The sequence below is a fragment of the Salvelinus fontinalis genome, chromosome 10 (assembly GCF_029448725.1).
Source record: "Salvelinus fontinalis isolate EN_2023a chromosome 10, ASM2944872v1, whole genome shotgun sequence".
NCBI lineage: Eukaryota > Metazoa > Chordata > Actinopteri > Salmoniformes > Salmonidae > Salvelinus > Salvelinus fontinalis.
In genome coordinates this window covers 15869134-15894767 of record NC_074674.1, presented here as the reverse complement: position 1 = coordinate 15894767, position 25634 = coordinate 15869134, and the positions used below count along the sequence as shown (strand labels likewise).

At 43.4% G+C, this 25634-nt stretch overlaps 1 protein-coding gene across 1 annotated transcript in view; it reads left to right on the top strand.

The window, feature by feature from the left end:
• LOC129863696 (neuropeptide FF receptor 2-like) overlaps positions 1-25634 on the top strand; it is a 46612-nt gene that overhangs the window by 12072 nt on the left and 8906 nt on the right. The window contains exon 5 of the mRNA XM_055935869.1: positions 15884-16642. Coding sequence (XP_055791844.1) covers positions 15884-16642 — 759 coding nt within the window. The remainder of the gene's footprint in view (positions 1-15883; positions 16643-25634) is intronic.

Below are 25634 nucleotides of genomic sequence, written 5' to 3'. Positions count from 1 at the left end.
GATGGGAAACAGACAGGTTGGTGTTCAAGCCGTGTTTACAGGTCTGTTCACGTGGCATGATCATGTTGAGTACTCCAGTGAACTTACCCGATAACATACAGTGTCGCTGAAGTTTCCTGGCTGTACACATCACAAAATCAAAGTCAAGTCTATTTTTCATATGCACAGAATACATTGGCTGAACGGTAAACCGTGAAAGATAACTATATACAGGTCTTTTTTTACAGACTGGTTTAGATTTTTACTTCACCTTCTAACAGCATTGTAATGTTTTTATTACTTTAAATAATTCAGTAATGACTAAAAAAAAGGTGATGGCAATCATCCCATTTTATCACCACAAAGAACTGCCTTCAGCAGAAAACTGCTCGCGAACAGAGCAGCAGTTTACTTGCAAGCACAACTGTAGGAGTAAAGACCCCCAGAAATCGGGTGACTCTCCTTAGTGGCGAAAGTAAGAAGACGAGACGAATCAAAGGAAACAAACTAAAAACTGAATAGGTTGTCCCTTTCATCTGTGGCTTAATTGAACCAAAAATGTTGTACGACTCAAAATGGGTCAAAACTCGCCAAAAAACATCCAGCTAAGAAAAGGACCATATGCATTTCAGGCAAAATAACAACCCAATGTTTATCCCTTAGGGAAAAAAAGCTAGCAACAGCAAGATAGCAAAAGGTCCCGGGGAGGGTAGCCATTGCTGGTCAACAGCCCAGCGCTGTATTCAACATGTCTGACAGAAACACAATGACAGAAAGAGGGTTTAGATAATAAAAGTTGCCACATTGATTATTGTGATCCTAATGACTATAAAAACATCTATCATTTTTATAATAACAAGCACGTGGATAATTGCTCAACTCTATCGGAGCTGGTATGCCATGAACTCATGTTATTATAATTTTTAAATAATCTTCCAAAGACTAAAATGTCACCAGGGTCACCCCCAAGACTGACCTGGCAACACATAGCCTGAGTCCTGTGAGAATGGAGTACCGGAGCGAGGGGTGTAGGGGTGTTCCTTCTCCCTGGGAGGAAGCAGTGAAGCTTGGGGTGTAGGGATATGGAGTACAATCATTTTTCATGTCTCCATAAAACACCTCGAAGATTCAGTATAAAGCGCATATTTTTTCCCTACACTCACAAAATCAAATGCTCAAAGAAAATCTACACATACATGAAACCATGTTTTACCTTTGATACCCAGCTGAGCATGAACAATGTTGCACACGAAAGAGGTGGTTGGCCATGTCCTTAGCCCTCCCCTGGTGCTGGTGAAGATCTCCACCAAATTTGGCACACATGTCAGCCAAGAAGGGCTCCCTGATGTTGTCTTTGAGGCAAGCAAAGGTCCCCTCCTTGAGGGGAATGAGCCCCTTGTAGCAATGGGGATAAAGAGTTTGACATGAGAAATGGCATGCTTCTGAGTGGCTCTCAAAAAGTGAGGCTGTTGATGAGGGTCAGCCAATATAGGGAGTTAGACAGTTTACATTTAGCAGAAGCTCTTATCCAAAGCAACTTACAGTCACTGCATTCATCATAAGGTAGCTATTTGAGACAACCACATATCACAGTCATAGTACTGTAAGTGCATTTTGCTACAGTAAAGTAGCTATTAGCAGGGTCAGTGCTAGTAACAAAAGACAAGTGTGAGAGTTAGTGCTAGAAAAACAAGGGTGTTAGTAAGGGGGGGGGGGGGGCATTGATACTATGATACAACGGTAGTTTGTGTGGAGGTACACTACCGTTCAAAAGTTCTGGGTCAGTTAGAAATGTCCTTGTTTTTGAAAGAAAAGCAAATGTTTTGTTCATTAAAATAACATCAAATTGATCAGAAATACAGTGGAGACAATGTTAATGTTGTAAATTACTATTGTAGCTGGAAACGGCAGATTTTTTATGGAATATCTACATAGGCACACAGAGGCCCATTATCAGCAACCATCACTCCTGTGTTCCAACGGCACGTTGTGTTAGCTAATCCAAGTTTATCATTTTAAATGCTAACTGATCGTTAGAAAACCCTTTTGCAATTATGTTAGCACAGCTGAAAACTGTTCTGATTAACCTGTTTGGCGTGCAAGCCCGACCTCGGACCGAAAATGACACCCCTGCAGGGCGCGAAATTCAAAATCTATTTTTTAAAAATATTTAACTTTTACACATTAACAAGTCCAATACAGCATTTGAAAGATAAACATCTTGTCAATCCAGCCAACATGTCCGATTTTTTAAATGTTTTACAGAGAAAACACCACATATATTTATGTTAGCTCACCACCAAATACAAAAGTGGACAGACACGTATGAATTATGATTATGAAGTATGAATTATGATTGAAGTAGCATGCACAACCAACCGAAATAAACTAAAACCAACCTAAAGAGCCCAGAAAAAACGACCTCAGATGACAGTCATATAACATGTTACACAATAAATCTATGTTTTGTTCATAAAAAGTGCATATTTTAGCTATAAATCTGTTTTACATTGATGCTACCCAAAAATGCTAATACATAGCTACAGTCTGAATCCAGCCGGGAGTAGCCAGAGAAAATACATACACCAACGTCGGCTACTAATTACACCTCATAAAACATTTCAGAAAAACATATGGTGGATAACTAATGAAAGACAGATATCTTGTGAATACAGACAACATTTCCGATTTTTGAAGTGTTTTACAGCGAAAACACAATATATCGTTATATTAGCTAACATCATAAGCTAGCATAAGGCAGCATTGATTCTAGTCAAGCGCTAGCCTAGCATAGTTAGCAGAGTTAGCATTCAACAGTTCGACATATATATGAAAAAGCATCCCAAATTGGGTCTTATCTTTCTTGGTACTCCATCAGAATGTTGTAACGGGGTCCAATGTCCAGTAGAGTCTTTAGTTGGGTTCCAGAACGAATTATTTCCCTCTTTGGTTAGCTAGCACGGTAGCATTGCTGCGCCAGAAAGCGTTTCTTCAAAAAATTCTTCCGTCGTTTCACATCTAAAGTCCAGAATAAATTGCAATAATATAATTAAAGTATATTGAAAAAACATACTTTAGGATGATTTTGTGACATGTAGCAAATAATATCGTAGTCAGGCATCATATTCAACGTTATCTACCTTGTTCCAGAAGCCGAGATCAAATTATCCTTCGCGCCCGGATTTTTATTTTAACTGCGCAGGTCTCACAAGAAGTTCTGTTATTCAGTCCAGGGACGAGATATTCGACTCCTTTCAATTCTCACTTCCGCATTACAGTCTGACGAACGCCTCTGACGTGTTTATATGGTCCCAAGTCAAATGGCCTTTTATAGAGAAGGTCTTAAAGAGACACATCGCATTTTGGGAAACTCAATTCGGCTGGGAAAATGGCTGTAAAAATATTTCTGTTCGACTTAGAGAAACAATTCAAACCTTTTTAGAAACTACAGACTGTTATCTATCCAACAGTAGTAAATATATGCATATTGGAAAATAAAAAGTTTCTTAGGAGGCCGTTTGAAAATGTGCACACATTTTCCAGTTTTTTCAATATTCAGCGTGCAGCCATAACAGGTTAAAGAAGATATAAACTGGCCTTCTTTAGACTAGTTGAGTATCTGTAGCATCAGCATTTGTGGGTTCGATTACCGGCTCAAAATGGCCAGAAACAAATAACTTTCTTCTGAAACTCGTCAGTCTATTCTTGTTCTGAGAAATGAAGGCTATTCCATGCGAGAAATTGCCAAGAAACTGAAGAGCTTATACAACGATGTGTACTACACCCTTCACAGAACAGAGCAAACTGACTCTAACCAGAATAGAAAGAGGAGTGGGAGGCCCAGTGCATAACTGAGCCAGAGGACAAGTACATTAGTGTCTGGATAAACTGGAGAAGCTCCGTTCGAGACTATCCTACCAATGGGACTATAAAAACTGTAATATCTTATGTTTCACCGAGTCGTGGCTGAATGACATGGATAATATACAGTTGGATGAGTTTTCAGAACAGCTACCTCCGGTAAGACGACGGGTGGTGGTCTATGTCTTTTTGTCAATATCAGCTGGTGAGCAAAATCTGATATCAAAGAAGTCTCAAGGTTTTGCTTGCCTGATGTAAAGCACCTCATGATAAGCTGTAGACCACACTATTTGCCAAGAGAGTTTTCATCTATATTTTTTGTAGCTATCTATTTACCACCACAAACCGATGCTGGCAGCACTAAGACCACATTCAATGAGCTGTATAGGGCCTTAAGCAAACAAGAAAATGCTCATCCAGAGGAAGCTCTCGTAAGTGCATCGATGACATCATCCCCACAGTGACCGTACATACATACCCCAACCAGAAGCCATGGATTACAGGTGACAGCCGCACTGAGCTAAAGAGTAGAATTGTCGCTTTCAAGGAGTGGGACACTAACCTTCGAGGCAAGCAACACTGAAGCATGCATGAGCGCACCAGCTGTTCCAGATGACTGTGTGATCCCGCTTTCTGTAGCCAATGTCTGTAAAAGTTTGTGAGTGTTCTTGGTGACAAGCCAAATTTCTTCAGCCTCCTGAGGTTGAAGAGGCGCTGTTGTGCCTTCTTCACCACGCTGTCTATGTGGGTGGACCATTTCAGTTTGTCCGTGATGTGTACGCCGAGGAACTTAAAACTTTCCACCTTCTCCACTACTGTCCCGTCGATGTGGATAGGGGGCTGCTCCCTCTGCTGTTTCCTAAAGTCCACTATCATCTCCTTTGTTTTGTTGACATTGAGTGTGAGGTTATTTTCCTGACACCAAACTCAGAGGGCCCTCACCTCCTCCCTGTAGGCCGTCTCGTCGTTGTTGGTAATCAAACCTACCACTGTAGTGTCGTCTGCAAACCTGATGATTGAGTTGGAGGCGTGCATGGCCACGCAGTCATGGGTGAACAGGGAGTACAGGAGAGGGCTGAGGACGCACCCTTGTGGGGCCCCAGTGTTGAGGATCAGCGGGGTGGAGATGTTGTTACCTACCCTCACCACCTGGGGACAGCCCGTCAAGATGTCCAGGACCCAGTTGCACAGGGCGGGGTCGAGACCCAGGGTCTCGAGCTTGATGACGAGTTTGGAGGGTACTATGGTGTTAAATGCTGAGCTGTAGACGATGAACAGCATTCTTACATAGGTATTCCTCTTGTCCAGATGGGTTAGGGCAGTGTGCAGTGTGATTGTGATTGCGTCGTCTGTGGACCTATTGGGGTGGTAAGCAAATTGGAGTGGGTCTAGGGTGTCAGGTAGGGTGGAGGTGATGTGGTCCTTGACTTGTCTCTCAAAGCACGTCATGATGACGGAAGTGAGTGCTACGGGGCGATAGTCATTTAATTCAGTTACCTTCAATTTCTTGGGAACAGGAAGAATGGTGGCCCTCTTGAAGCATGTGGGAACAGCAGACTGGGATAAGGATTGATTGAGTATGTCCGTAAACACACCAGCCAGCTGGTCTGCGCATGCTCTGAGGACGCGGCTGGGGATGCCGTTTGGACCGGCAGCCTTGCGAGGGTTAACACGTTTAAATGTTTTACTCACGTTGGCTGCAGTGAAGGAGAGCCCGCAGGTTTTGGTAGCGGGCCGTGTCAGTGGCACTGTATTGTCCTCAAAGCGAGCAAAGAAGTTGTTTAGTTTGTCTGGGAGCAAGACATTGTGGTCCGCGACGGGGCTGGTTTTCCTTTTGTAGTCCGTGATTGACTGATTTGAGTGAAGTTCAACGTTGTATCCAATTATCACAGGGTTTGGCCCGAAACTGTCGCTAACGAACTTGCATCATTGTATCAACTAGCTTTTTCCGGGACGTCAAAGTTTCCTGCTCCAGTGAATTCGGGACAGAAAGCTGTATGACATTTTCACTGGATATACAGTGCCTTCAGAAAGTATTCATACCCCTGACTTTTCCCACATTGTTTTACATTACAACCTTATTAAAAAATGTACTAAAAACAAAAAAATCCTCAGCAATATACACAGAACACCCCATAATGACAAAGCGAAAACAGGTTTAGGACTTTTTTGAAAAGTATATATATACAGGCATAATCAATTGAATTTTCCACAGTTGGACTCCAATCAAATTATAGAAACATCTCAAGGATGATCAATGTAAACAGGATGCACCTGAGCTCAATTTAGAATCTCATAACAAAGTATATATATCTACTTAAATCTACTGACACGAAACTGCCATGGTCTAGGTCATGCAATAAAACTGAAAAAAATACTATGTGCTCTCAAAAAGGAAAAAGCAGACATTGCGCTATTACAAGAGACGCACCTCTGTGATGCCGAACATGCTAACCTCCGCAGAGCCTGGGTGGAACTGGTGTATTTCTTATCAACGCCGGATTCCTGCCGTAATCCCTGAGCCACTACTTCTGATCCTCACAGCTAGCTTGCACCCTCCGTGGCACCCAGTACCGAAGCTATCCCCTAACGCCACTGCCACGAAGCTAGCACCAGTTAGCAAACAAAATTCTACAATACCTATTTCGCCATCTGGCTTGGATTCTCTGTCGACACGGCGCCCCGCCGCACCACCACGTCTGGTCTGCCGACGAATTCTCCATCCGCTGTGCCCTCAACCGGCCTCCGTCTGAGCAGACCACCCCCGGGCTACTAACTTTAAACGCCGCGTGCTAGCGTGGTGACGGCTTCCCTGTTCCATCCACTGCTCCCCCCTGGACACTATGATCACTTGACTACATAGCTGATGCCTGCTGGACTGTCCATTAATCACGGTACTCCATTCTGTTTATTTGTGTTAATCTGTCGGCCCCAGCCGCGAACTCAGGCTCTGTATGTAGTTAATCCGACCCTCTCTGCCTAGTCATCGCCATTTTACCTGCTGTTGTTGTGTTAGCTGACTAGCTGCTGTTGTGTCACCTGTTGTTTTAGCTAGCTCTCCCAATCAAGACCTGCGATTACTTTATGCCTTACTATATGTCTCTCTCAAATATCAATATGCCTTGTATACTGTTGTTCGGGTTAGTTATCATTGTTTCAGTTTACAATGGAGCCCGTAGTTCCACTCCTAATACCTCTGATACCTCCTTTGTCCCACCTCCCACACATGCGGTGACCTCACCCATTATAACCAGCATGTCCAGAGATACAACCTCTCTTATCATCACCCAGTGCCTGGGCTTACCTCCGCTGTACCCGCACCCCACCATACCCGTCTGCACATTATGCCCTGAATATATTCTACCACGCCCATAAATCTGCTCCTTTTATTCCTTGTCCCCAATGCTCTAGGCGACCAGTTTTGATAGCCTTTAGCCGCACCCTCATCCTACTACTCCTCTGTTCCTCGGGTGATGTGGAGGTAAACCCAGGCCCTGCATGTCCCCAGGCACCCTCATTTGTTGACTTCTGTGATCGAAAAAGCCTTGGTTTCATGCATGTCAACATCAGAAGCCTCCTCCCTAAGATTTTTACTCACTGCTTTAGCACACTCTGCCAACCCTGATGTCCTTGCCATGTCTGAATCCTGGCTTAGGAAGGCCACCAAAAATTCTGAGATTTCCATACCCAACTATAACACTTTCCGTCAAGATAGAACTGCCAAAGGGGGAGGAGTTGCAATCTACTGCAGAGATAGCCTGCAAAGTTCTGTCATACTTTCCAGGTCTATGCCCAAACAGTTCGAACTTCTAATTTTAAAAATTAATCTCTCCAGAAATAAGTCTCTCACTGTTGCCGCCTGCTACCGACCCCCCTCAGCTCCCAGCTGTGCCCTGGACACCATCTGTGAATTGATCGCCCCCCATCTAGCTTCAGAGTTTGTTCTGTTAGGTGACCTAAACTGGGATATGCTTAACACCCCGGCAGTCCTACAATCTAAGCTAGATGCCCTCAATCTCACACAAATCATCAAGGAACCCACCAGGTGGAACCCACCAGGTACAACCCTAAATCCGTAAACATGGGCACCCTAATAGACATTATCCTGACCAACTTGCCCTCCAAATACACCTCTGCTGTCTTCAATCAGGATCTCAGCGATCACTGCCTCATTGCCTGTATCCGCTACGGGTCCGCGGTCAAACGACCACCCCTCATCACTGTCAAACGCTCCCTAAAACACTTCTGCGAGCAGGCCTTTCTAATCGACCTGGCCCGGGTATCCTGGAAGGATATTGACCTCATCCCGTCAGTTGAGGATGCCTGGTCATTCTTTAAAAGTAACTTCCTCACCATCTTAGACAAGCATGCTCCGTTCAAAAAATGCAGAACTAAGAACAGATATAGCCCTTGGTTCACTCCAGACCTGACTGCCCTCGACCAGCACAAAAACATCCTGTGGCGAACTGCAATAGCATCGAATAGTCCCCGCGATATGCAACTGTTCAGGGAAGTCAGGAACCAATACACGCAGTCAGTCAGGAAAGCAAAGGCCAGCTTTTTCAAGCAGAAATTTGCATCCTGTAGCTCTAACTCCAAAAAGTTCTGGGACACTGTAAAGTCCATGGAGAACAAGAGCACCTCCTCCCAGCTGCCCACTGCACTGAGGCTAGGTAACACGGTCACCACCGATAAATCCGTGATAATCGAAGACTTCAACAAGCATTTCTCAACGGCTGGCCATGCCTTCCTCCTGGCTACTCCAACCTCGGCCAACAGCTCCGCCCCCCCCGCTGCTACTCGCCCAAGCCTCCCCAGCTTCTCCTTTACCCAAATCCAGATAGCAGATGTTCTGAAAGAGCTGCAAAACCTGGACCCATACAAATCAGCTGGGCTTGACAATCTGGACCCTCTATTTCTGAAACTGTCCGCCGCCATTGTCGCTCCCCCTATTACCAGCCTGTTCAACCTCTCCTTCGTATCATCTGAGATCCCCAAGGATTGGAAAGCTACCGCGGTCATCCCCTTCTTCAAAGGGGGAGACACCCTGGACCCAAACTGTTACAGACCTATATCCATCCTGCCCTGCCTATCTAAGGTCTTAGAAAGCCAAGTCAACAAACAGATCACTGACCATCTCGAATCCCACCGTACCTTCTCCGCTGTGCAATCCGGTTTCCGAGCCGGTCACGGGTGCACCTCAGCCACGCTCAAGGTACTAAACGATATCATAACCGCCATCGATAAAAGACAGTACTGTGCAGCCGTCTTCATCGACCTGGCCAAGGCTTTCGACTCTGTCAATCACCATATTCTTATCGGCAGACTCAGTAGCCTCGGTTTTTCTAATGACTGCCTTGCCTGGTTCACCAACTACTTCGCAGACAGAGTTCAGTGTGTCAATGATGTTGCTCTTGCTGCGGGCGATTCCCTGATCCACCTCTACGCAGACGACACCATTCTGTATACTTCTGGCCCTTCCTTGGACACTGTGCTATCTAACCTCCAAACGAGCTTCAATGCCATACAACACTCCTTCCGTGGCCTCCAACTGCTCTTAAACGCTAGTAAAACCAAATGCATGCTTTTCAACCGGTCGCTGCCTGCACCCGCACGCCCGACTAGCATCACCACCCTGGATGGTTCCGACCTAGAATATGTGGACATCTATAAGTACCTAGGTGTCTGGCTAGACTGTAAACTCTCCTTCCAGGCTCATATCAAACATCTCCAATCCAAAATCAAATCGAGAGTCGGCTTTCTATTTCGCAACAAAGCCTCCTTCACTCACGCCGCCAAACTTACCCTAGTAAAACTGACTATCCTACCGATCCTCGACTTCGGCGATGTCATCTACAAAATAGCTTCCAATACTCTACTCAGCAAACTGGATGCAGTTTATCACAGTGCCATCCGTTTTGTTACTAAAGCACCTTATACCACCCACCACTGCGACCTGTATGCTCTAGTCGGCTGGCCCTCGCTGCATGTTCGTTGTCAGACCCACTGGCTCCAGGTCTTCTACAAGGCTATGCTAGGTAAAGCGCCGCCTTATCTCAGTTCACTGGTCACGATGGCAACACCCACCCGTAGCACGCGCTCCAGCAGGTGTATCTCACTGATCATCCCTAAAGCCAAAACCTCATTTGGCCGCCTTTCCTTCCAGTTCTCTGCTGCCTGCGACTGGAACGAATTGCAAAAATCTCTGAAGTTGGAGACTTTTATCTCCCTCAACAACTTTAAACATCTGCTATCTGAGCAGCTAACCGATCGCTGCAGCTGTACATAGTCCATCAGTATATAGCCCACCCAATTTACCTACCTCATCCCCATACTGTTTTTATTTATTTACTTTTCTGCTCATTTGCACACCAGTATCTCTATTTGCACATGATCATCTGATGATTTATCACCCCAGTGTTAATCTGCTAAATTGTAATTATTCGCTCCTATGGCCTATTTATTGCCTACCTCCTCATGCCTTTTGCACACAATGTATATAGATTCTCTTTTTTTTCTCTTTTTTTTCCTACTATGTTATTGACTTGTTTATTGTTTACTCCACGTGTAACTCTGTGTTGTTGTCTGTTCACACTGCTATGCTTTATCTTGGCCAGGTCGCAGTTGCAAATGAGAACTTGTTCTCAACTAGCCTACCTGGTTAAATAAAGGTGAAATAAAAAAATAAAATCTTTCAACTCTAACAGTAGAGGCACAGCCATACTTATCCATAAGCATGTTCCATTCATAATTGACAAAAACTTATGTGATCCAGAGGGGAGATTATTTCTGATAACTGGGTCACTGTATGGGCAAATAGTTACTATCGTAAATATATATGCATCTAAAACATATACTCCTGCTTTCATGTCAAAAAAGATAACCCTGTTCAATGAGCATTGTGTTTCCTTTGGAGTGCTGGCTGGAGATTTTAATTGTACCCAACTCAACTCAGGACAAATCATCTCAAGTCCCCACCACAAACCCTAGATCGGCAAAGATGTTGAACTCTCTTACTAAAGAGATGGGTGATGATATTTGGAGAGAGACAAATAGCTCATCTATACATACTACTCCAATGTCCACAACACCTACTCTCGTATAGATGACATTTTTATCCCAAAGAGTTTCATAAATTCAGCCACGTGTACAATCGGACCCATAGCACTTTCAGATCACGCCTTTGTCCACCTCCGCTTTGACCTCTGCAAAAACATCCCGAGATCAAAGAGCTGGAAATTCAACACCTCCATGTAATCAAACGAATCATTCCGTACATTGGTTACTACATGGATAGACAACTACACACAAGACAACAAAGACTCCTGTTTCTCCGGCCACAATGTTGGACGCTGCCAAAGCCACACTAAGAGGTCAACTAACTGACCTCTTAGTGTGGCGGCAGGTAGCCTAGGGGTTAGAGCGTTGGGCCAGTAACCGAAAGGTTGCTGGGATTGACTCCCTGTAAAAAACTGTCTTTCTGCCCCTGAACAAGGCAGTTAACCCACTGTTCCCCGGTATGCCGTCATTGTAAATAAGAGTTTGTTCTTAAACTGACTTGCCTAGTTAAATAAAGGTAAAATAAGAAAATAATTGCATATGCTTCCTCAAAGAAAAAAGCAATGGAAGCACACAGGTTAGATCTTGAGAGGGAGCTGGAACGCTGCGAAAAAGTACATAAACAATCCCCAGACAGCACCTCCTGGAGTCACCTTAAAAAAGCAAAACTACTTGGGAGATATAAAAAAAAGTTTTCTTTACTAAACAGAAAAACCATGAGTATAACAATAAGCCTAGCAATAGGCCTAGCAGATTGCTTGCATACCAATTAAAAAACGATCAGTCATGGCCATCCGAATAGCAGATGAGGTCACATATGATCCAAATAAGATAAATTAAACTTTTCATGATGTTTACTGCAAACTATATACTTCTGAGAGAAAACACACGTATGCAGAACTCCATTCCTTCCTAGAGGGAATCTCGCTACCAAAACTATCAGAGACCGACCAAGAAGATCTCAATTCCCCCTTCCCTCCTGAGGAGGTCCTAGAGGCAATTATTTCCCAGAGTTCTACAAAGCTTTTTTTACCCCAGCTTAGCCCTATTTTCATGCCAATGCTGGATGATTTTTTTTTGCAAAAGCTGAGCTCTCCCAGACTCTACGTGCTCAAAAAAGACAAGGACCCTCTATCCTGCTCGTCCTTCCGGCCCATAAGCTTGTTGGATTTCGACTACAAAATAATTACCAAATTGCACGCCAAAAGACTAAACTTCTCAAAATAATAAAAGTGGACCAAACTGGATTTATTAGAGACAGGTACTCTTCTGACAACATTCACTGTCTTTTTGACATTATAGATCAAGTAAACGCACCAAAGAACCATGTCCCGCTGGCTTCACTGGATGCTGAGAAGGCATTTGACAGGATGGAGCTGTGCACATTTTGGAGAGATGTGTGGCCACTTGGAGACACCAGTTACTCCAGCGTTTCAAAAACTCGCATTTTGCTCTGCTACTAAACACAGCTGATTCTAATAATAAAAGCTTGATGATTAGGTTATTTGAATCAGCTGTGTAGTGCTAGGGCAACAAAAAAAAAAAAACGAGTTTGGGAAACGCCGGACTAACGCTGGTGTCTCCAAGTGGAAACACATCTCTCCAAAATGTACACAGTTCCAAAGCAATTTCAATGCGCTTTTACGACTCAAAGAAGAGTCTTCAACTATAAGGTCATTTTTTTGGAGCTCTCCTAGCGGTGAGAAACAAGAGCAAGCACACTGGTAGTTGTTTCATTTGGAACACAACCCTGCGTCCCCGCCATCACACAATCACTGTTGTTTATGTTCCACTATAAATCGCAGTCTGGGTCAGTTGGGCATGATTTGAATGCTTGTTCAATTGCCAACATGACTAGCTAAGTTGTAAAATACGATCTCGCTGTGTTAGGCTTCCACGGGGAAATTCAGAGAAGCTGATTGTTATTTTTGGTGCGCATAGAAAGGAGTCTTGAGCACATTCAGGTGCTTGTGCCCTGGCAAAATTTCCTTCACAATAAACAGACATAGGCTCGTGCTGTTCAGAACAACCCAGGGTGTGACGCCATGTCATCTTGTAACTGTACATCAAACACAGTGATCAATAATGTTGACACTGTATATGACATGGGTTTTATGATTTGGAAATGTGAACTGCACATTTGGACTCAAGGGTGTTTGGCTTGCTTGTACGACATCAAAGTGGTATTTGTTATAATCCTCAATGTCTGATCTTTAAAAATACACAGAGTCATCTTTATTTACAGCATTTCCCGCACTCGGACAACAAAACGTTTGCAAAATCTGCCCAATTGCCAGGAGGGATGTGGGCAACATCTTGTCGTGCACCCATACAGCAATGTGAAGTGCAGAGCCAGAGCTCAGACATCGTGTATATAGCGTGTTACTGTACAACCAAATGTAGGCACTTATTAGTGCCCAAATCTGCCATTTTTAACCTTTATATGGATACAGTGTAAAGGGTTAGCCGAACCGAAGTGACCTCAAAAAGCTCCTCCTGTCACGTTCCTGACCTTATTTCCTTTATTTTGTCTTTGTTTAGTATGGTCAGGACGTGAGCTGGGTGGGCATTCTATGTTATGTGTTTCTATGTTGGGTTCTTTTCAGTTAGCCTGATATGGTTCTCAATCAGGGGCGGGTTTTTTCATTTCCTCTGATTGAGAACCATATTAAGGTAGGCTGTTAACACTGTTTGTTTGTGGGTGATTGTTCCTGTGTCAGTGTTTGTACCACACGGGACTGTTTCGTTTGTTAGTTCGTTCCTGTTCGTGCATTCTTCGTTGTCTGTAAGTTCTCATGTTCAGGTCTGTTTACGTCGTTTATTGTTTTGTAGTTAAGAGTTTTCCGTCTTCGTCTTTCTTTTAATAAACAAACATGTATTCTACCCAAGCTGCGTTTGTCCGATCCATGCTCCTCCTCAGACGAGGAGAACGAACGTTACCAACTCCTGTATCAGGAGGTGTATCAGTGTGTTAAATTGAACTTTGTTTGAGTTTGCAAACTCCCAGTGTCAATGGGTAAATAGGGTTCTTTCTTACCTCTGATTGTGTAGGGCGCATGCCATGGCATAGACAGTTTTGGCCTCTCTAGTAGAGCAGGTACAATGGTAAGGATAGGAGGATGGGGGACAGTTCACACATGAAGAACGTGAACACATGTTTGTCTATGTTTACATATTTTTGCCTACCACAGTCCTTCATTCATCAAACAACAAGGCATGATTCAATCAGGCTGTTATGATCAAGTCCATAATAAGATAAAAACAGGGCAATTCCACGATAACGGGAATTAAGTTGAGACTTGAAATGTATGCCAAACAAAAACCATGCTTTTCAAAGTTGAACAAACTACACAACTCTTTGCACAAGGACTACTTTGAAAAATGTTCATGGAAGATTTCACAAAAACACATTTACTGGAAGAACTGTGCAGATGCAAAGTTTGGTAACAGTATTAAAATCTCTAAAATGTCCACTTTTTCCAAAAACTGTTAAATATCTGCTCTGAATTAAGATTCAAAGATGTCGGCAGGAAGAATGGGGTGTCAGCTATGACATGACACCTTGACTTAGAAAAAAAAAATTTTTAGTTATTGAATTACAGTAAGTGAAGTGGATGTACACCCGGTAACAGAATTACGTTAATGGAATTATATCACGGGTCCCTGATCTGTACTACACATAAATGCATAATTATGGATATTAATGTCATTCTCTTCATGTTGATGTATCCTAAATAGGTACACAAAGGTAGAAATATACAATATCCTCCATTGCATATATTGATATTATTCTACACACTAGCTATTATTCTAATGAGCTCTGACCCCAAACAAGACCAAATTTGGTTGGTCCGGACTGTGAAAATATGTCAGTGTTTGCGTCCGTATCAGTTCGTATGAAATTGAGTGGTTACATACAGTACATGTTGACAGAATGGCTGTGACAGAGAGACAGTTGTTGTACTCCCAGCTAAAGCTCTTGCTTCCAGTACCACTGAAGTTGTGATGTGCAGTTCGATTCGTTTTTTTTTTTAAACAACCCTTTTTACTGACTTGAGAGTCATGATTTGTTTTTCTGAGTGACTGGTTCATTTTCGTTTTTCGTTTGACCCACTGAATTCTGGGTCCGTGCTATCCGGGGTGCAATTAACCTTTTACTGCAGTGGGCTAAATCAGGGTCACACAGAGTGTTTCTGGGTAGTCTTAAACAAATCTATTTTGAAACGAAAGCATACACCTCACAAACATGGTTATGGCCTTAAAAAAAAGAAGACACCTGTACAATGTCAGATATAGAGTTTACATCCCAATATATACACTGAATATACAAAACGTTAAAAATACCTGCTCTTTCCATGACAGACTGACCAGCTGAATCCAGGTGAAAGATATGATCCCTTTTTGATGTCACTTGTTAAATCCACTTCAATCAGTCCACTTCAATCCACTTCAATCCACTGCATTCGGAAAGTATTCTGAGCCCTTGACTCTATCCACATTTTGTTACATTACAGCCTTATTCTAAAATTGCTTAAAGTCCCCCCCCCCCAAAAAAATGGCTTTCCTCTACAGAAATGTTTCCCAGTTGAGTTGCCCCAGTCAGCTCCAGAGCCTTCACCTGGTGCAACGTCACAGGCAAAATGACAGGCTCTGTCATGCACACGAGGAAGGGCGTTGCTTACTAGCGCACATTCTTTTCGCCAGCAGCCCGGGGGGAATTGTTTGACCTTTTTTGGGAGTATTGCCATCTATTATATTTTATTGGCAAATTTAAACCAAATTTAACTTGCAACATGGTCTTTAAGGTGCTTGGGTAGGCATCCGAGCAATTCATTTGTTGTGTGACTGTCTGTCACTTTGTATGTATTATAGTGTTTTGTATGCTGCAAAATTACTGTCCAAATTGCCTCATTGAGGACATTCAAGTCAATTTAAAAATAAATGTAATTAATCTAGTTTAAAAAAAAATCTAATCTTATCCAAGGTGACCAAGGAGCAGCGTGTCCTGATCCTACTGGGGGACGGCTACAACAACACACGCCCAATCTACTGGTGCCGTGAGAACTGGCCCAATCAGGAAATGAGGAAGATCTACACCACTGTCCTATTTGCTAACATCTACCTAGCCCCACTGTCACTCATCGTCATCATGTACGTCCGCATCGGATTCACCCTCTTCAAGATGGCTGTGCCCGCCTCAGGCCCGGGAATCAGTAGTGGCAGCAGTGGTGGCACGAAGCCCGGCCTGGACAACCACCGTCAGACGGTGTCGAAGAAGAAGAAGAAGGTGATCAAGATGCTGCTGATGGTGGCGTTGCTTTTCATCCTGTCGTGGCTGCCGCTCTGGACGTTGATGATGCTGAGTGACTACGCCAGCCTGACAGCGAGCCAGCACCGTGTCATCAACATCTACGTGTACCCGCTGGCCCACTGGCTGGCCTTCTTCAACTCCTCCGTCAACCCCATCATCTACGGCTTCTTCAACGAGAACTTCCGCCGGGGTTTCGAGGCCGCGTTTAAGTTCCAGCTGTGCGTCGCCTACATGGAGCGTCGTATCCAAGGCAACGCAGTGTTACCTGAGAACCTGCATCTGCCCACCAGGCCCAGCTCGGTAGGGTCAGGATTGGCTTTGGTGAACGGGAAGGGGCTGGGCCGGGAGGAAGTTGTCGGGCGGACGTCGGGCGAGAGGACGTCGGGGAGCAACGCGAAGGAGCATGATCTGATCATGGAGGATCTGGAGAAGGTATCCCAGATTTAAACATGTCATACATACTGTATGTGCCATTGGGACACGTAGAGGAAAGATTTAAACATGACATTTAGACCATGTGTACTGTAACACACATACGGTATTGTACATGCCATGGAGATACATTCAGATAACCTGGAGATTGTATCCCATATTTAAAGATTACAGTTAAACATTTGTATTGTTGCATGGACTGTAATACACACACATACCTGTTATGTACCTATATTGTGCAATAGACATTCAGGACACAGAGAGGACACAGGCAGTGGGTGTTCCAAATGGCACCATGTTCCCTATACTGCACTACTTTTTACCAGGGCCCATTTAGGACGCAGAAGCTGTGAAGGTATTCTATCAGAGAGTCAAACCAACCACATAGAGAGAGGCCCTTGAGGGTAAACTGGACTCTCTAGGAGAAATTTTAAATATGATTCTTTCCCCACAGCACAATATCTTGTTGTGTTGGTTTATTATGTGATTAGTTACCCATTCACATATTGGTATAGCATAAGCATGTACAATCATAGTAACAAAATTACATCGAAAATACGTTTTTTCCAGATGTTGAAGTTACAGTAATTTTAGGTTCTGGATGAAAGGTGAAAATACGTATTTTCTGTGTGTTAAAATACATATGTTTCGGGCGTTGAAAATACGTATTTTCTTGACATTGAAAACATGTATTTTCTGGACTTTGAAATCAGGCAAATTTTCGATTCTGAAGGAAAGTAGAAAATACGTTTTTTCCAGACGTTGAAAGTACATATTTTTGGGCCATTGAGAGACACTGATTGGGGAGTACAGGGAAGATGATTACTAGGGAATTGTTTTCTTGCTTCCCTGATTTTTACATTTACAAGAATTTATTTGCCTTCTGCAAAATAAATGATTAATGCATAGTTATCAGGGGTTGGAATCGGTTCAGGGAACAGACGAAACCTGAAAAATAACGTCATTTTTCGAAGAACAGCAATGGAACCGTTACGAAAGTGTTTTGAATTCTGGTGTTGCTGCACACACACACTTGTTAGCTAGCTCTGGTCCAGGGCGTTGAGCTAGCCTCGCTGTTGAGCCAAGTCTCGGATGTTCACAGTTCCTCCATATTAACTCTTAAAACCTCCTCCATGTCCACCTGTCTCTCTTGCTCTCTCTCTCTCCACACCCCGCAAAAATTGGAGTTGCATCTTGCGCCCTACACTTGTCTGTCCATTAAACAGGTCCAGCCTTAGGCATAAGCCACATAAGCGAACACTTAGGGCCCCGTGAACTTGGTAAGTTAGTCTAACCAGACATCTAAACTTGTAGTCAAATTACCGACCGGTCACAGAGGGCACGTGCACAGGGGCTTTGTGCAGGGGGCCCCATTGATTTTATTAGTCACTCGGATACCCTATAATTACTTACAGTATGAGTGAAATAGTTTTACTTCCCAAAACATTTTAATGAAGTATGTTAAAAAGCAGCTTGTGTTGGAATGGTGTGAGCATACCTCAACATCAGAATGGTGTGGATGTATACAGGTCATTAATAATATTCAAGCGAGTAGACCACTGATTGGCCAGCTCATCCTAATCAGGAGTATGACATCATATAGCAAGCATTTAAAAAAGTTTTGAGGTGGCGTTTTTTTAAGTGTTTTTCTCCAATTTATGCTTTGGCCACAAATATAGGACGAGTCATCAACATTTCCTGGGTATGAATGAACAGAATATGTTAACTTTTAAAAGTGAGACTTTCACTGGACAGTTACTTTAAGATGGCATAAATCATGGCAAAATGTGTAGAATGTCAGAAAATGTGCTTTAAATTTGCAAAAGTGTATCACCACCCGATTGCAAAATGAGTAGAATTGCAGTATATTAGTTATAACATTTCTAAATCTTCTCTCCACCCCATGTCAAAATTTGTAGAATTTCAGCAAACTTGCTTTAAAACGGCGACATTTTCTCTACACCCTATGGAAAAATGTGTAGAATTGCAGGATATTAACTCCACAAAATATATACTCTCCATTGTCCACTCTCCACTATCAAGATGGGGGCCCTTGGGGGGTGGGGTGGGGGTTAGATGTCACAAGTTAAAAAAGGAACATAAAGTTACGATATAAACCGGTACGTTATTCTGGTTCAAACCGGTTCAGGACTTTATTATGCTAGTCGGGACAGTGGAAAGGTAGAAAAAAAATGTTGGTTCTGTTCAGAACGAAACGATTGGAAAATAACGTAGGTTCCAACCCCTGATAGATACACAATTCTTTATTATGTTATATTATATGCCAATCTGTATATGGGGAGAAGTCTGATGGGAAACTACAACATTAACTAATGAATACATTTTGATTTCAGCATCATCTTGTATTATACTGCACTTTGATAGGCTTATCTTACAGAAAAAAAGACACGATTTAACGTGTGGAAAATCACATGATGTTTATTTATACAGTAATTATTATTATGTCCTCACCTGGGATTTTAACTCACAACACATCTGCCACGCTGATCCTCGACACTGGGGCCCCTCGGGGGCCCGTGCTTAGTCCCCTCCTGTACTCGCTGTCCTCCCTGACTGCGTGGCCAAGCACCATCATTAAGTTTGCTGACGACACAACAGTTGTAAGCCTGATCACCAACAACAATGAGACAGCCTATAGGGAGGAGGTCAGAGACCTGGCAGTGTGGTGCGAGGACAACGACCTCTCCCTCAATGTGAACACGTTTAAGGAGATGATTGTGGACTACAGGAAAAGGAGGGCCGAACAGGCCCCCATTTAACATCAACGGGGCTGAAGTGGAGCGGGTCGAGAGTTTCAAGTTCCTTGGTGTCCACATCACCAACGAACTGTCATGGTCCAAACACACCAAGACAGTTGTGAAGAGACCTTTTCCCCCTCAGGAGACTGAAAGATTTGGCATGGGTCCCCAGATCCTTAAAAAGTTATACAGCTGCACCATCGAGAGCATCCTGAACCGGTTGCATCACCTCCTGGTATGGCAACTGCTCTGCATCTGACTGTAAGACGCTACAGTGTGTACGACCCAGTACATCATTGGGGCCAAGCTTCCTGACATCCAGGACCTATATACTAAGTGGTGTCTAAGGAAGAATTGTCAAATTGTCAAAGACTCCAGTCACTTAAGTCATAGACTGTTCTCTCTGCTACAGCATGGCAGGCGGTACCGGAATGCCAAGTCTAGGACCAAAAGGCTCCTTAACAGCTTCTACCCCCAAGCCACAAGACTGCTGAACAATTAATAAAATGGCCACCCGGACTATTTACATTGACCCCCCCTACCCCCCAAGTGTTTTTACACTGCTGCTACTCGCTGTTTATTATCAATGCATAGTTACTTTACAAATGACCTTGACTAACCTATACCCCCGCACATTGACTCGGTACCTGTACCCCCTGTATACAGCCCCGTTATTGTTATGTCATTTTCTTGTGTTACTTTTTGATTTTATTACATTCTTTTACTTGAGTGTATTTAGTCAATACCATACATTTCAGTACTTTACTTATAATGGTTTGGGATGATTTGAGACCATCTGGGGTCATCATGTGAAGTCCTGGCGACTGATAACACAAACATCATGAGAACATCTTACAAACATCCCAACGTGGTCCTCAACCTTAACGGAAAAACCACATGAATTTCACGTAATCACGTGTTTCATGTGATCCCATGTAATCTTATGTGAAGTTAATGGGTGCGTTCCTCTGCCCAGGCGTGTCTGATGCATGCCAGATCTTACAATGCCTGGATAGGTATTTTATCAGCTAACCACATCATATGCTTTGTGGTACCCAATGACACAGTCGATGACGTGGCACGAAACCATTGGTTGATGAATGCAACGTCTGAGCAAGGGAATGCAACCAATGTGACAACATGTAAAGCATAGTGATAACATGAAACTACATGTGACAAGATGTGAGAATGTGACAACATGTAAGCACATGTGGAAACGTGATCTCATGTGAAGTGTTCCAAAAACACATTTGCAAATGATTTCATATGTGAAATTTCACTTGCACACGATTTCACATGTGAAATGTCACGTGAATTTTTCCCAAAACATGTTTTCACATGTAAAACGGCAAGTGTGAAGAGTTCCAAAAACACATGATTTCACATGTGAAAAAACCCCACAGATAATATGCTCTTACAACGTTTACAGAACAGACAATGTCAAAGGTGGTAATCACCTTGCATTGGCATGACCATCAAACACAAACACTGATACAACACTTCCACTGATGGTTGGCAAAAATACACGTATATGTGACTGCACCCCCAAATATGCTAATGAGCCCCACCAGTACATTTCCCCCCACCTATCAAAGCTAAGTGATGATTGTACCTTTATTTAAAAATGATGGGTCCCAAACTGTCCCATTATGACTACAAGGTACTGAATTGTTCATATGTGTACCCCGGGGAACAACACTGTACCCTAACCATGCCCTTATTTTTTGTGGTGTTAATGCATGTTCCAAGGCAAGCAATACGTATGAACCTGGTGTCACTGCAGAAACATCAATGCACTCAACCAAGAGGTTGCAAGTTCAAATCCTAAAGGATTCACGTATAGTCTATGTCAAGTATCCTTGAGCACATTTAAGTTGATGGTATGTTGGTGGTGATAATTTAATAATTATTTACTTGATTTGGGGCAGCTTTTAGCAAAGTCCAGAAATGTTTTCTTACCAATAAGTCTGTGGCCATATCTTTTTTATGCTTGTAGACCTGGTGGTGTAGCAGGACATTGCAGGTTGCTAGTGACTGAGAGGTTATAAATTCAAATACCTGTTAACTTCTACTTCATCACAATCCCGGATCCGGGAGCACCCCCATCAGTAAAAAAGCTGACTAGCATAGCCTAGCATAGCGTCACAAGTAAATACTAGCATCTAAATATCATTAAATCACAAGTCCAAGACCCCAGATGAAAGATACACATCTTGTGAATCCAGCCATCATTTCTGATTTTGTCACGTTCCTGACCTGTTTTCTGTTGTTTTTGTATGTGTTTAGTTGGTCAGGGCGTGAGTGGGGGTGGGCATTCTATGTTATGTGTTTCTATGTTGGGTTAAATGTGTTGCCTGATATGGTTCTCAATTAGAGGCAGGTGTTTGACGTTTCCTCTGATTGAGAACCATATTAAGGTAGGCTGTTCTCACTGTTTGTTTGTGGGTGATTGTTCCTGTGTCTGTGTCTGTTGCACCACACGGGACTGTTTCGTTTGTTCGTTCGTTTGGCTAGTCTTTCCTGTTCGTGCGTTCTTCGTGTCTCTATGTAAGTTCTCAAGTTCAGGTCTGTCTACGTCGTTTGTTGTTTTGTAGTTTGTGTAAGAGTTTTCGTGTTTCGTCTTTCTTTAATAAATATCCATTATGTCTGCATACAACGCTGCGTTTTGGTCCGACCCTTACTCCTCATCCGAGGAGGAGGCATTAGACAGCCGTTACAGATTTTTTAAATGTTTTACAGGGAAGACACAATATGTATTTCTATTAGCTAACCACGATAGCAAAAGACACAACTTTTTTTTCTCCACCATTTTTTCCTGCATAGGTAGCTATCACAATTTCGACCAAATAAAGATATAAATAGTCACTAACCAAGAAACAACTTCATCAGATGACAGTCTGATAACATATTTATTGTATAGCATATGTTTTGTTAGAAAAATGTGTATATTTCAGGTATAAATCATAGTTTTACATTGCAGCCACCATCACAACTCCCACCAAAGCAACTAGAATAACTACAGAGACCAACGTGAATTACCTAAATACTCATCATAAAACATTTATGAAAAATACACAGCGTACAGCAAATGAAAGACAAAGATCTTGTGAATCCAGCCAATATTTCAGATTTTTTAAGTGTTTTACAGCGAAAACACAATATAGCATTATATTAGCTTACTACAATAGCCAACCACACAACAGCATTGATTCAAGCCAACAATAGCGATAACGAATAAACCAGCAAAAGATATTAATTTTTTCACTAACCTTCTCAAACTTCTTCAGATGACAGTGCTATAACATCATATTACACAATACATATAGAGTTTGTTCGAAAATGTGCATATTTAGCGGCACAAATCGTGGTTATACAATGAGAATAGTAGCCAAGCTGCCAACAATATGTCGGGAGAAATCTTGGGAGAGGCACCTAATCTAATCAGTAACTAATCATAAACTTGACTAAAAAAGACAGGTTGGACAGCAAATGAAAGATACATTAGTTCTTAATGCAACCGCTGTGTTAGATTTTTAAAATTAACGTTACTACGACATACAGCGTGCATTAAAGCGAGACCGCACCGAAATTAATGGCGGAATATGAGTTTTACATTTTTCAACAGAACAACGAATTAACATCATAAATCGTTCTTACTTTTTGATGAGCTTTCATCAGAATCTTGGGCAAGTTGTCCTTTGTCCAAAAGAATCGTTGCTCGGTTGTAGATTGTCGCCTTCAACTTTGGAATTAGCAGTAAACATTAGGCATGTGGCCCAGACGTGCCCAACTCACTAGAACGCAGCACAAAGAAATATCCGAAAATCGCAATATACTGATATAAACTGATATAACTTGGTTTAAAATAACAACATTATGATGTCTCTAACACCTATATCGAATAAAATCAGAGCCGGATATATCTAAGGCCTATAACGGTAGCTTTCCAGAACACCATCCTGAGGTCTGTCTTGCGTCATGGCGAATGTTGAAAAGAGTGGACCCCACGTTCCCAAACCCTTTATATGGCCTCAGATCTGCCTAGCAACACCATTCCAATTCTCACTATTTGCTGACATCTAGGGGAAGGCGTATGCAGTGCATCTCGACCAATAGAAGACATGCAAATTAATAAACTGACCCCAGAACAGCCTGTCTGATTTCAGATTTCTCACTTCCTCACAGGAAAATTGCTCCAACTTGAGTTCTGTTTTACTCACAGATATAATTCAAACGGTTTTAGAAACTAGAGAGTGTTTTCTATCCAATAGTAATAATAATATGCATATTGTACGAGCAAGAATTGAGTACGAGGCAGTTTAATTTGGGAATGAAATTTTTACAAAGTGAAAACAGCACCCCCTATTGAGAAAAGGTTTTAAGGCAGAATCCCAAGTGTGGTCAAAGTACCAGATTTTTTACCCAAATTGAAATTAGAATACAGCAGCATACTGCAACTGCACGTTAAGGGCCTGTAAGTAAGCATTTCATGGTAAGGTGTACACTTGTTGTATTCGGGCACATGTGACAAATAAAGTTTGATTTGATTTTATAGACATAACATCTTCAAGTTGTTGTATATACTTTAGTGCAAGTGCAATATATGTATAGCCAATCTTTAGTACAGTGCATTCGGAAAGTATTCAGACCATTTGACTTTTTCCACATTTTGTTATGTTACAGCCTTATTCTAAAATGTATTTAAAAAAAATCCTTATCAATCTACACTCTACCCCATAATGACAAAGCAAAAACAGGTTTTTAGAAATGTTTGCAAATGTATATAAAAAAAAAACGTGCTCACATGATGTCACGTGTAGTTTCATGTTATTACACGTTAAAATTTTGCGTCCCCATGTTATCACATTAATTTCACTGTCACGCCCTGGCCTTAGTTATCTTTGTTTTCTTTATTATTTTAGTTAGGTCAGGGTGTGACATGGGGGATGTATGTGTTTTTGTATTGTCTAGGGTTTTTTGTATGTTTATGGGGGCAGTGTCTAGTATAGGTGTTTGTATGTCTATGGCTGCCTAGATTGGTTCTCAATTAGAGGCAGCTGTTGTTCATTGTCTCTGATTGAGAGCCATATTTAGGCAGCCATATTCATTGGGTATTTCGTGGGTAATTGTCTATGTTTGACGTTAGTAGCTTGTGTCTGCACTTTCGTTTGTTAGCTTCACGGTCGTTTGTTGTTTTGTCTAGTTTGTATTTAGTGTTCGTGTTCGTTTCATCTTCAAAATAAAAGAAGATGTATTTATATCACGCTGCGCCTTGGTCCTCTCTTTCACCTAAAGACGATCGTGACAGAATTACCCACCAGTGCCTACACCACGCACCAGGCTTCCAGTGCGTCTCCAGAGCCCTGTTCCTCCTCCACGCACTCGCCCTGTGGTGCGTGTCTCCAGCCCAGTACCACCAGTTCCGGCACCACGCACCAAGCCTCCTGTGCGTCTCCAGAGTCCTGTGCGCCCTGTTGCTGCTCCCCGCACTAGCCTTGAGGTGCGTGTCCTTAGCCCGGTACCTCCAGTTCCGGCACCACGCACCAGGCCTACTGTGCGCCTCAGCCGGCCAGAGTCTGCCGTCTGCCCAGCGCTATCTGAGCTGCCTGCCTGCCCAGAGCCATCTGAGCTGCCTGCCTGCCCAGCGCCATCTGAGCTGCCTGCCTGCCCAGCGCCATCTGAGCTGCCTGCCTACCCAGCGCCATCTGAGCCGTCCGTCTGTCCCGAGCCGTCAGAGCCGTCCGTCTGTCCCGAGCCATCAGAGCCGCCCGTCTGTCCCGAGCCGTCAGAGCCGCCCGTCAGTCAGGAGCCGCCAGAGCCGCCCGCCAGTCAGGAGCAGCCAGAGCCGCCCGCCAGTCAGGAGCAGCCAGAGCCGCCCGCCAGTCAGGAGCAGCCAGAGCCGCCCGCCAGTCAGGAGCAGCCAGAGCCGCCCGCCAGTCAGGAGCAGCCAGAGCCGCCCGCCAGTCAGGAGCAGCCAGAGCCGCCCGCCAGTCAGGAGCAGCCAGAGCCGCCCGCCAGTCAGGATCTCCCAGAGCCGCCCGCCAGCCAGGATCTGCCAGAGCCGTCAGTCAGCCAGGAGCCGCCCGCCAGTCAGGAGCTGCCAGAGCCGCCCGCCAGTCATGAGCTGCCCTTCAGTCCGGAGCTGCCCTTCAGTCATGAGCTGCCCTTCAGTCCGGAGCTGCCCTTCAGTCCGGAGCTGCCCCTCAGTCCGGAGCTGCCCCTCAGTCCGGAGC